Below are 13,950 nucleotides of genomic sequence, written 5' to 3' on the forward strand. Positions count from 1 at the left end.
TCCCTTCTCTCTTCCCTTTCTTCCTCTCCCCTTTTGTTCTCCGCTGTCAATGCTCCAGGCAATGGTCTAATACACTAAATTTTAGACAGTGGTAGTTGATCTGCAGTGGCTAGAAGGAATTTTCTCAGTAGGTGCTCTCTATAGTAATTAAATACCAAGCCCAGACACTCTTTTCCAGGAGTCTAGAAACACCTCTGAAGGAGTCCAGGTGGGCTTCCTTCTTTCCCAACAGCCTGAAGCCTCACTCCCCACACACTCCATATTCCCTTGCACCTGCAGTTTGCTTCAAGTGAAAATATTGCTAGTGATGGCTCTGGTAAGGTTTGTTTTATTCTAGTATGGGAAAAAAAACAACCTGTCTAACAATTAGATCTATGCAGCTAATGGGTGGAGTGTTTTACTTGGGCATGGGCTCCCTTCATTGGAGTTCAGGAAGACCACCCATCATCAGGTCTGCTCTTTTTGTTCAGGTATGGCTTATTCTAGATGGGTCCTTCCAATTCTGAAATTGCATAGATATGTCTTTGTATGTACTTGTAGAAACTAAAGGGGAACTTGTAAATCAAACCACATGGGGACTTTGATAAAATATTTAGAGGTACATTTAGGCTGCTGGAATCACCACCAGACTCCAGTCTCACTATTACAGTTCTTCCTCCTACAGAGGCCATGCCCATATTGGCCATGTCTATAGGTCATTACTGCAGGTTAAAATGAGGACAATCATATTAACAATAATAATAACTCATATTTGTATGGCACTTTAAGATTTACAAAACACTTTCCTAGCAACAACAATTGGGTTGTAAGAGCCTACACAAGGTCAGACAGCTGATTTGCCAATCTCACTGAATTGCCTGGATCCAGCTGTGCTTTAGAAATGGGGCAGACAGCCCTGCAGCAGCTTTGTATACCTCAAAGACCAAGCAGTCCTTCTCATTTCAATGTCAGTCTGCCAAACACTAAATGAATCCTAGGGAACATGGTGAAGTTAGCAGTAAGTTTGGGGACCTTTACACTCTCTCCTCAGTTATATCCTTCCCTACTACCCAACCCCCACACAGATACCCAGCATGCTCTTGTTTTCAGGATAGCATTTTATATCAGCCTTTTATACCTCAGTGCAAATGCCTTATTATTCCCTTTCCCAGGGGCCTTCCCTCTAGCTGGGGAGCAAAATGCTCTTTTCCTTTTGAAAAGAACTTTTAGATTTTAGCAGGAAGTGACCATGCCTTTTTTTTAAATTGTGAAATATCCAGTACAGGGCCTTGTACAGAGTAAGAGCTTCATAAATAGTTGCTGAACGAATGGATGGATGGTTGACTATCACCAAACAAAATCTAGAAAGAATTTCCTGGGAATTAGGGATGGACAGGATTTTCTAATTAACACAGGACAAACCATACCTTTCCTGGGTATATTTGAACTGTTTTTGTTCTGCTTTGTTGGTTTGTTCTGTCTATAAATAATCTTACACCACCAACTAAATAGTCCTTCCCCAAGCCCAAATGAACAGTAACCACATCAGTCAATCAACAAGTAGGTGTTTTGTGAAAGGCCCTTTGCTAGGCACCGAGTGGGCACAGAAAAGGGTTAGACACAATTCCTGAATGTGAAGAGTTTAGTCCAGCTCAACAAGGAAACATTACAAACGTGAAAAGCTAACACTTTGTAGCACACAAACAGTCAATTGTATGATATCCCTCCACAGCAAACAGTTGGGATCCTGATTTCCTGAAGAGCTGTGATAATGCATCAGGAAAGTGTCTTGAAATTGTGGATCACTGTCAGGCTCCATCCTTTTTTCTTGCTTACATTCATATCTCTAGCACTTAGACATAGGAGACACTTATTAAATGCACGTTGCTGTCTGCTAATCATATGGTGAATGGAGGATTCCTTGATTGGCTATAGGGGGCATTCAAAAGACCTTAGCCAGTTTCCACTATGTCTCTCTGTCATCACCCTGTTTAGGTGATCTCTTCCTAGCACTGTGACTACCCATAGCCTGTGGGGAGAGACCACGGTATGAGGCCTTCAGGCCTAAGGCCATGAGACCCCAAGAAATAGACTTCAGTCCTTGGCCTCTGAGTTTATTCTTTTCTATTCTAGGTGAATGAAGTGGCTCCTTGATGATGGGGTGAGTTTTGAGAGGTCCTGGAGGTCTCCTGGCATTCTAAAATCCTGATGGTATTTTGGTATCCTGGCATCCCAGGATGAGTTTATAGCCATCTCAGCCTCAATGTTAGGAACAATAAGGAGCAGAAAGTGGCCTTCTAGATCCAGACCAGTGGAAGCTGAGTTGAAGGCTCACCTGGCAGTCATGCCAAATCTGGACATGAAAGTAGAGAAACCAAAGCTATATAGGAACTACGTTAGTCTACTCTTTCCAGAGACCAAGGTGATGTAAGAGAGATTATAGCTCCAAGGTACTGGAGGAAATATTTGTATGTTTGTTCTTGCTATAACTTTAAAGTAAACATTTCTTTTTTAAAAAATTGATAAAAAGTGGTTAAATAAAAATGGATCTCTTACTAGTGACTGGCCCCTAACAATGATGAGAGAAGAACACAGCTAGTTGTGACTAAGCCAATAGCAGGAGGGAAAAGTCACCCTAAAGATTAACTCAGTTTCTAAGATAAGTGTTTACTAAATACTTTCCTTACCATAACCTTGTGAAGGGGGTAGTATGAGTATAATCATCCCCATTTTGCAGGTAGGAGAAAATAAAGGCTTGGCTCAAATGAATTCATGGATTTGGCCAGGGTCATACAACTATAAATATTGGAGCTAGGATTCAAACCCAGGTCCTTCTGGATTCTAAGTCTAATGTTCTTCTTACAATACCGTGTAGGGACCAATTTTTAATTGGGGAGTGTTAGCTAGGCGGCTCGCCGCAATATTGGGGCAAGGAAGGAGACCGGCAGCCTCCCTCAAAACAAAGCTGGATTTATTTAACAAGAATGAACTTTAAAAAAAAAAACACAAACAGGATCAGTAGGATCAAGGGAAAAGAAATAAAATGGGGCAAGGGAAATTATACAACCTGAACAACACCACTGCCCAGGAATCAGCTGAGAACACACAGCAGCTTCCTGTTGCCTTCCAGCTTCACACTAGAATGGTGGAAAACCTCCCTTCTTCCCAGCAGACCCTAGGCTGACCACACACAGCCCCCAGCCAATTGGCTGGCCACTCTGACAGTCACATGACTAGGCTTCCAATCATTATAATTTTCCCAGGCCCATGTAGGCGTCGGTGAGTGGTGATGACTTGAGGTGCCAGCACCATGGCAACATCTACAACCAATGGGCGGAGCACTGTGGGGTTTTCAGATCCCCAGGCTGGTGCCTGCACTGAGGTTTTTTTAAATTCTAGCCAAAAGATAGGGTCATAAAACCCTCAAATAACAATTAATTCTTTACAACTGTTTAGAATCTCTTAAGTAGTACAATCAATGTTATTGGAATTGTATAGGAAAAAAGGGTTCTTTTTTTTTCTTTTTTAGAAGTGGAGAATTTTGAACAAAGGCATTCATAATATACTATGAACAGTCTGAGGATAGAGGAAAAGCCTGTATATCCTAATACATTTCCAGAAAGAAATTTTTGTGTTTGCTCAAAGACGTGGTTCAGCCCTTAATTGAATTGACCAGGCCTCCATGCCATATTGTTATTTCTTCACATTTGTTATTCTTCTTTACTGAGCTGGACTAAATTATTTAAATTCAGGAACTGTGTTTTGCGTTTTTTTTTCTGTGTACCATTCAGCATCTAACATAGGGCTTTTCTCATGATAGGATAAATAACTTTTAGCCATATTTTCTAATGGTTTATCATGAAACTTTTCACAGAGTGCTCCTAAATTCCAAAATTCCAGTCCATAATCCACTTTTTAAAAATCTACTTATAACAAAATAAAATAATATTACAACCCCCAAAATGTCATTCAGAATAAAGTAAGCCAGGGCAGCTAGATGGCGCAGTGGATAGAGCACTGGCCCTGGAGTCAGGAGTACCTGAGTTCAAATCTGGCCTCAGACACTTAACACTTACTAGCTGTGTGACCCTGGGCAAGTCACTTAACCCCAATTGCCTCACTATAAACAGAATAAGGTAAGCCTCCTTTGTGTCTCCACCATAATCATGGATAATTAGTGTTCTCTCCAGTGGTAAGTAGTGTTTTCCTGTCCTCTAGAGAAAGATGCTGATATGTGCTCATTCCTCCACTCAGACTCTTTCTCTCCATAACCATGAGAGGAACCTTACCAGGGAATTCCAGCTGGTAGGCACTTCCTCCTCCATGTAACACTAATCAAATGTTATGTACTTACCTGAATGAAAACATATTCATCCTGGACCACCAGTGAACTGATGTCAATGGATCGGGCAAAGGGACCACTCTTGGTGGTTTCTGAGCATTCCTGAATACGGCAGGTGAGATAGTGGGCATCTGAAATTGGAAGATGGAGAAGGCCATTGTTACATATATAAATTGGAGCAAAGTGAGAAGGAAAATGGCCTTATTCGGCAGTTTCCATACAACTTCTACCCCAAGGTAAAGTAAGGGGTGAAAAGGGAAGAGCAATACCACAATCCTCTCCTATGGCATTGAATGGGTTTACAATGCTGAGGAAGAAAGAGGGGGTGTGTGTGTGTGTGTGTGTGTGTGTGTGTGTGTGTGTGCACGTGTGTGGTGTGGTTTACTGGTGGTAGAATACACAAGATGTGGCTCCTTCCTATATGATTAGAAGTAGTTATTACATAGAAGGCTATAAAATTCTAAAGCCACAGAGGTTAGTAAACAAATCCATTCAAGGTTAATGCTACTCATCCAGTGAAGGCAGGGAGGGTAGGGACACTACATGAATGAACTAGAAATCCATTGTTCCATTTTGAGAAGTAATTTTTGACTAGTAATGAGGCAGAGAGAGCTGAAGGGGCAAAAAGCTCAGAATCAGCCAAATACAATCTTTGCTAGGAGAAATCAGAAGTAGTTTCTCCTTGACATGGAGGTATTTAGAAGAAGAAGAAGTATTCAGAGTTAAAAGTATGATGTTAAGAAGGCAATTGAATACACTCTGGTAAGTAGCCATAGCACTCTGGTAATCCAGCCAGAAGAGACTCAAATGGTAAAGGGCTAATGAGAAGCTGTGAATAAATCCAGAATCTGGTTACCATTAGAATTTAGTGAGAAAGATACTTAATTTTTACCTACAGGTTTATATTTCTTTAAAATATCCCCTTCTTTGTATGTAATACTATTTATATTTAGAAATTAGAGAATGGCCTATAGTTTGTACTATTATAATAAAAAAAACTTTTTGAATTTCAATTCATGAACAACTCAAATGTGTACTGTATACCGACTTCTCTCATTTTCCACATCTGAAAAAAATTCTAATCATTTGACTCATGTTACAATAATCAAGCATCAGTGCTCAACCAGTGGAAATTACCCAAATTGCAATATAGCACCTAGGAGAAAATAATCAGCTCCAATGATATTATAATATTGTAGATTCTTAAGAGCTAGAAAAAAAAAAACTCTTAAGGTGATCTAATTTAAACCATACCTAAGCTGTCTCAATTTGTGAGTACATGAATGAAAATTTACCTAGCCAATGATATCAAACCATGTTTAAAATTTTCATACGTCTATATATCCTATTCATGTTGCCATCTGTTTTGGTTCCATGGGTTAAAATCCTTCCCCCAACCCTTCCATATACATTTTCTACTTCTTGCTTTAGGCACAGTAATCAAATTGACAGTATCAGTCCCTTTTTTAGAAACAATATGTCAATCAATTTCATTATAGATCCCTGTGGATCTCAGCAACCCCGTGATCCCCAGACCAAACTATTCTCCATGTGTTCTTTTTGCCTATTACAATTTAAATTTCTTTATTACAGGAACTCTTATACTTTCCTATTTATAACCCCAACACTTAGCACAGTGCCTGGAATATATTAAGTGCTCAATGAATAAAAATTCATTCATTCGCTATCATTTCTGGATACTCTGTTACACTGATGGCTCACATTAACTTTGTAATCCATGAAAACCCCTAGACTGTGTCAGTGTGCTTGAATAAACCTATGTGACAATGCTTTAAACTAAAACTCACATGTATCAAAGATTTTGAATTAATTTAAATTTTCAGTTTTCCCCCAAAAGCAACATGGTCTAAAGGGACTCAAACAAGAAAGACCCCACATTTTCTTAGAGAAAAGACTGAAACTTGGTATTGATTTGAAATTGCTACTCGTCATGGTTTTAATAAATAATGGAACCAGCCTAATTAAAAACCTTGACACAATAGTAAATTCAGGCCATTTCCTAATATAGTGTGAATCTCACTTAGCTAATATGCATATCTGATTCTATCTATAGGAATGTACTCCTCCTCCCTCCTCTACTCTCACAGTAAGAAGGTGAATAATGGCATGGATCCTTTGTGTTTTTTTTTCATGACATGTGTCAGTTGAAATCCTCAGAGCAAGTTAGAATAAGATCAGGAAGAATATTTGGCAGGTTTATACTGCAGGCTAGATCTCTTAGGGGTAAAATACTAAATACTTAGTGGTGGCTAGTACTCACAAATGTTATGGTGAAAAAGATACTGAACTTCGTAATAGGATTCAGAATAACCCGACATAGGGAGTTTTAGGATAGAACACCCTGGGGCACCCTCAGATTTAGAGTCAGAACCCACAGTAGACACCAGTTCCAAGATATTCTCTTGGTCCCACTGACTTTCCATTCTGAGTAGCTAATCTGCTTAAAGAAAATATATTTATATCTGACTTCCAAGGATGGAACCAAGATGGCAGAATAGAAAAGAACTCAGTCAAGTTCTCTCAACATTCCCTTCTAAATTACTTAAAAATCCTGCCTCAAACCAAATTCTGGAGTATCAGAATCAATCAAAGGTCAGAATGAGACATTCACTCTGACAAGATATGGGGTCAGGAAGAGAGATCTGTGAGACAGAGGAGGAGGCTCGCCCAGAGTACAGGTAGATGGAAACATCAGTGGTGGAACTAGGTGATAAGTGACAGAAGCAGCAGCCTCTTCAGGAGTTCTCAAGCCAGAAATGGTAAGGATATCTAGCAACTGTTCAGGCCCCTGTGCTGGCACTAGGCACAAGACCAGATGCTGTTTGGCAACATCATTGTCTATATCCATTTCTGAGTCATAGCTCAAAAGCAGAAAGAAGCACTTTTGGTCAAGAGGGAGTAGAAGCCCTAAGGGGCAGTATCACTTTGTGCCCTACAGGAACAGGGACCCTGAGAAAAAGTACCATTTCTAGTCACAGTGGAGGAGGGTCCCTGAGAAACCACTATTGGTTGTAATCCCATGGCACTGGGGTACTTCCTAGGTATGGGACCAAAATGCAGACCAAGAGAACAGTGACCAGAACTCTCCCCAAATCATACCACCTTGGAAGCATTGGAGACTTAAAAAAACAAACAAACACAGAAACAGCTCTGAAAACAATAGTACAAAAAGTCTGAAGTTTTAGACAGAATAGAGAACTTTTAAGCATTTCTGATGAAAAGACCAGAGCTGAATAATTTAACTTTCAAATACAAGACTCTAGAAAACGATAAAAAGGTAAACATGAAAAAGAAATCATAAGGGACTTAATAAAGTTAACTGTGTACCTTTCTGTATAGGAAAATGAGAAATGTATCTTCTAAGCACTTACCATTAGCACAATTAGAAAGATGTTACATAAAGATAGGGTGCTACAGTGAGTCGATTATGTTGGGATGATAGAAAAAAAAATGGGGAGGAGAAAGAGGAATGTCCTGAGAGAAGAGGGAGGGGGAAAGGAAGAATGAGGAAAATGATATCACCCCAAAAGGGGAGGGGGCAGGCAATACTTGAATTTCAATCACAACTAAATTGGTTCAAAGAGGGAATATATACAGATACACACATATCTATATACATATATGTATGTGTGTAAGTGTATGTGTCTATATGTGTGTATATTCATTTGGTAACGGAAATGTATCTTACCAAACAGAGAAGTGGATAAGAAAGGGTGTGTGTGTGTGTGTGTGTGTGTGTGTTTGTGACAAAAGGGAGGGCAGATAAAAGAAGGTAGTGATCAGAAGCAAAACAAAGTTTAGGGAGAGGAGAGGAGAGGAGAAGAGAGGGAGAGGGAGAGGGAGAGGGAGAGGGAGAGGGAGAGGGAGAGGGAGAGGGAGAGGGAGAGGGAGAGGGAGCAGATTAATGAATTGGACGTGAAACTAAAAAGTATTAGAGAAAGAAAAAATTACCACCCCAATTAAACACCAAAATGGAAATCCTGAAAATCTAACAGGATGTTAATAGAATTGAAAGTTAAAATAACTAATAAATAAAAGTAGCAACTAGTTTAGTGAAAAAAAAAACACAGTAAAATAGATAAAACATTGGTTAATTCAATTTAAAAGAAGGAAATCAAATTGCTAGTATCAAAAAGGGTGAATGCACCACCAATTAAAGCAAATATTAGGAGTCATTTTGCCCAATTGTAAACCAGGAAAACATAATCTAAGTGAAATGGATGCATATTTGCATAAATATCAACTGCCTAGGTTAATAGAAGAGGAGACAGAATAGTTAAATAACTTTTTCTCAGAAAAAGAAATTGAACAAGCTATCAATAAGCTCCATAAGAAAAAGTTCCCAGGACTAGATGGATTTACAATTGAATTATTTTATTTTTTTTTTTTGCAGGGCAATGGGGGTTAAGTGACTTGCCCAGAGTCACACAGCTAGTAAGTGTCAAGTGTCTGAGGCTGGATTTGAACTCAGGTACTCCTGAATCCAGGGCTGTTGCTTTATCCACTGCGCCACCTAGCCGCCCCTATAGTTGAATTCTAACAAACATTTGGAGAACAATTAATCCAAATAATATATAAACTATTTAAAATAAATAAATAAGGAGTCCTATCAAATTCCTTTCATGACACAAATATTATTTGGTTACTTAAACAGAGAGCAAAAACAAGGGAAAAACTATGGAACAATTTTAATGAATATTGATGCCAAAAACGTTAAACAAAATCCTAAAAAGGAGACCAGGGCAATATATTACAGCAATCATACACTATGACCAGGTGGAATTTATACCAGGAATGGAGGGCTGTTTCAACATTAGAAAATTATCAGGTAGATAAAGCACCAGCCCTGGATTCAGGAGGACCTGAGTTCAAATCCGGCCTCAGACACTTGACATTTACTACCTGTGTGACCCTGGGCAAGTCACTTAACCCTCATTGGCCCACAAAATCCCCCCAAACCCCCTCAAACCACACACACAAAGAAAATTATCAGTATAATTGGCAATACGAATAACAACAAAAATCATATGATTGTATCAAAAGACACAGAACTAGCCTTTTGATAAAATACAACACTTATTTCTATTAGAAACTCTAGAAAGCATAGGAATCAATGCAACCTTTCTTAAAATGATATATCAAATATTGTTGTTATTCAGTTGATTAGTTGGGTTTAACTCTTCATGACCTCATGGACCAAGTGTTCACGGATTTTATTGGTAAAGATATTGGAGTAGTTTGCCATTTCCTTCTCCAGTGAATCCTTTTGTCAGGCAATCAGAGTTTAAGTGACTTGCCAGGGTCACACTGCTAGGAATTGTCTGAGGATGGATTTGAACTCAGGTCTTCTTGATTCCAGGTCCAGTGTTCTATCCATTGAGCCACAAGCTGCCTTTAAAATGTTAAGGATTATCTTTCTAAAACCAAAAGCAAGCATGCTGTGTAATGGGGATAAACTTGAAGCCTTCTCAATAAGATTAGGAGTGGAGCAAGGATATCGATTATCACCACTATTATTCGATATTGTACTAGAAATGCTAGCTATAGCAATAAGTCAAGAAAAAGAAATAGAAGGAATAAAAATAGGCAAGGAGGAAAGAAACTATCACTCTTTGCAGATAAGATGATGGTATACTAAGAGAATATTGGAGAATCAACTAAAAAAAACCTATTTGAAACAATTAACAACTTCAGTAAAGTTGCAGGATATAAAATAAACGCACATATAAAATATCAGTATTTCAATACACTACCAAGAAAACCCAGAAAGAAGAGATAGAAAGAGAAATTCCAGTTAAAATAATGGCAGACAATATTCGCAATCTATCTGCCAAGACAAACCCAGGGATTATATGAACACAAATACAAAACAGTCTTCACACAAATATAAATGAATGTAAAGAATTGGAGAAATATTAATTGCTTATGGGTAGGCTGAGACAAGATAATAAAAATGATGATTCTGCTTGTTAATGTATTCATTTCCTTACCAATCAAACTACCAAAGAATTATTTTCTAGAGCTAGAAAAAATAGTAATAAAATTTATCTAGAAGGACAAAAGGTCAAGAATATCAAGGGAATCAATGAAACAATGTTAAGGAAGGTTGCCTAGCAGTTCCAGCTTTCAAACTATATTTCAAAGCAGTAATCACCAAAACAATCTGGTAATGGCTAAGAAATGGAGTGGTGGATCAGTGGAATAGATTAGGTACACAATTGTTATTGTTCAGTTATTTTAGTCATATCTAACTCTACATGATCCCATTTGGGACTTTCTTGCAAAGATACTAAAATGGTTTAACCATTTCATTCTCTAGCTCACTTTTACAGATGAGAAAACTGAAGCAAACAAACTTAAGTGATTTGCCCAGGATCATGTAGCTAGTAAGTGTCTGAGACTGGATTTGAACTCAGGAAGATGAGTCTTCCTGCCTCCATTGGGATTAAGTGACTTGCCCAGGGTCACACAGCTAGTGTCAAGTGTCTGAGTCTGGATTTGAACTCGGGTCCTCCTGACTCCAGGGCCAGTGCTCTATCCACTGTACCGCCTAGCTGCCCCTCCTAGCACTCTTTCCGTTGTGCTACCTAGCTGCCCTAGGTATACAATACACAGTAGTAAATGACCATAGTGATCTAGTGTTTGATAAACTGTAAGTTCCAAGTTTTGGGGGTAAGAATTTACTACATCACAAAAAATGCTGGGAAAATAAAAATATAGTTTGGCAGAAGCTAGATATAAACCAAAATTTCACACAGTAAACCAAGATAAGGTCAAAATGGATAAATATTTTGACATAAAGAGTGATATAAGTAAATTAGGAGAGCATGGAAAAATGTACCTGTCAAATCTATGTTATAAGGGACGAGTTTGTTTAAGACAAAACAAGAAGTAGAAAAGATTGTAGGAAGTAAAACAAATAATTTTAATTACATGAAATTTAAAAGTTTTTGTACAAACAAAACTAATACAGTCAAAATTAGAAAGAAAACAGTAAACTCTGAAGGCAGTTTCTCTGGTACAGGCTATATTTCTGAAACATATAGGGAACTGAGCCAAATTTGTAAAAATGAGAGTAGTAAAAGGTTATGAACAGGGAGTTTTCAGAAGAAAGAATCAAAGCTAGCAATAGTCACACGAAAAAATGCTATAAATCACTACTGATTAGAGAAATTAAAATAAAAATAACTCTGAGATGCCACTTCACACCTATCTGATTGGCTACTATGACAGAAAAGGAAAATGACAAATGCTGGTGGGATTGTGGAAAAATTGGGACACTAATGAATTATTGGTGGAATTGTGAACTAGTCCAACCATTCTGAAGAAGAATTTGGAAGTACAACCAAAGGACTATAAAATTGTGCATCTTTTATGCATACCAGCAATGCTACTACTACATCTGTATCCCAGAGAGATCAAAAAAAGGGGAGGGGGGAGCATATATGTACAAAAATATTTATAGCAGCTTTTTTTGGTGGCAAAAGTTTCGAAATTGAGGGAATGCCCATCAATTGGGGAAAGGTGAAACAAGTTGTATTATATGATTAAGATGGAGTAATATTATACTATAAGAAATGACAAGGGGGCAGCTAGGTGGCTCAATGGATAAACCACCAGTCCTGGATTCAGGAGGACCTGAGTTCAAATCCGGCCTCAGATACTTGACACTTTCTAGCTGTGTGACCCTGGGCAAGTCACTTAACCCTCATTGCCCCACCAAAGTCACTCATTTCTCTGCAAATAATGATGATGATGATGATAAATTAACAACAACAACAATAATGATGATAATAATAATAATAATAATAAATGACAACAGGATGGTTTCAGGAAAACCTAGGGACATTTATATGAATTCATGCAAAGTGAAGTGAGCAGAACCATCAAATTATTGTACACAGTAAGAGCAATATTATAAGGATGATCAGCTGTGAAAGACTGGCTTCTCTGATGCAGACAATGATACAAGACAATTCCAGGAGACCCATGACAAAAAATACTATCTACCACCAAAGAAAAAATTGATGAACTCTGACTAATGAAGCATATTTGTTACTTTATTTTTATTTTTTATTTTGTTTTTGTTTTCTTTTGCAACATGGCTAATATGGAAATATGTTTGACATGACCTCATGCATAATTGAAATCAAAGTGCTTGCCTTCTTAAGGAGAGGGGAATGGTGGAAGGAAGAGAATGAATTAGGAACTCAATATGATTGTTAAAAATTTGTTTATATGTAAGTGAGGAATATTTAACAAAATGAATGAATATAATTTAAAAAGGAAATATATTTACCAAAAAGTCATAGTAAGAGAAAGAATAACTAAATATCTTCCTAAGAACAAAGGGTACACTCACACACAAATACACCTAGCATTAGCAGGGGGAGGGAGAATTCAGTGAGGTCACAGGTAGAGACATACATATAGGGAACATTAGTTTTCAGGGTGTGTGTGAAAAGAGGCAACTCACACTTTCAATCTGAAAAGTTGCAGGGACATGAATATCTTTACATTGCTCCTACTGACCTGCTCACCTGTGCCTTATGATTTCCCCTAGACTTTGTTCCATTGGATGCTGTCCAGTTAGACATAATTAGATGTTCTAAACGTTCTGATGGTCTATTGGCACTGCCAGACACTGCTTGAATATAGTATCTACTACCTCCAACTTATGAAATACTATTCTGTATTTATAAAGTTGATTTTTAAGACTCAAGAGTAAGAGTTCCAATTCATCCCTGTTCAATTTCATCTTATTTGATGCAGTTCCATTCTTAAACAAATGTTTCTTAAATACAGACAATGTTCAGGGCTCTATGCTAGATGCTAGGCATATAGGAGTTTACATTCAATGAGAAAAGATAGATAAAGCACATATACACAAGTAAATTAATACAAAGTATATACAAGGTAATTTCAAAAGGAAACAACTGCTAACTGGTGGGATCAAACAAGACCCATTGTAGAACATGGCTACTGACTTGGGATTTGAATAGAGAGATTTTGTGAGGTAGAAATGAAGAGGGAACACATTTCATGCATTTGTGAAAAGACAAAGAAGGTAATGTCAGCCAAAGAAGGTAGATGGGAGCCTCATTAAGGAAGGCTTTAATGTCAAGCTGAGGATTTTGTATTTTATCCTAGAAGCAAGGGAACCATGGAATATTCTTAGTGAGAGAGAGAGAGAGAGAGAGAGAGAGAGAGAGAGAGAGAGAGAGAGAGAGAGAGAGAGTGTGTGTGTGTGTGTGTGTGTGTGTGTGTGTATGTATTCATGTATACATTGATTATGTAACATGGTTAGGTCTGTGTTTAAGGAAAAACAAATTTGGTGACTGAACAATGGATTGGAGAGGAAAAGAAATGAAGGTAGAAAGACCAGTTAGGAAGTTATGGCAGTAGTCTAGGTGAAGGTTGATAAGAAGTATAGTAGAAACCATATGAGTAGGGAAAAGAGGATCAATAGAAGATAAATGGTGGGCATGATATTGTGGGGTTAGGCTAGATCCAACTTGAGTATAGCAGGCAAGGGAGAGAAAAGAGCCAAGAATGATTCCAAGATGATGAACCTGGGTGAATGGAAGGATGGGGATGCCATCAGTAAA

General features: G+C 38.0%; 1 protein-coding gene across 1 annotated transcript in view; it reads right to left on the reverse strand.

Moving 5' to 3' along the window:
- The window catches only part of SORCS3 (sortilin related VPS10 domain containing receptor 3), a 690,926-nt gene that overhangs the window by 166,601 nt on the left and 510,375 nt on the right, over window positions 1-13,950 (reverse strand). The window contains exon 7 of the mRNA XM_043989102.1: window positions 4,334-4,452. Within this exon, the coding sequence (XP_043845037.1) occupies window positions 4,334-4,452 (119 nt within the window). The remainder of the gene's footprint in view (window positions 1-4,333; window positions 4,453-13,950) is intronic.

Source organism: Dromiciops gliroides, chromosome 2 (genome assembly GCF_019393635.1).
Source record: "Dromiciops gliroides isolate mDroGli1 chromosome 2, mDroGli1.pri, whole genome shotgun sequence".
In the NCBI taxonomy this organism is placed as follows: domain Eukaryota; kingdom Metazoa; phylum Chordata; class Mammalia; order Microbiotheria; family Microbiotheriidae; genus Dromiciops; species Dromiciops gliroides.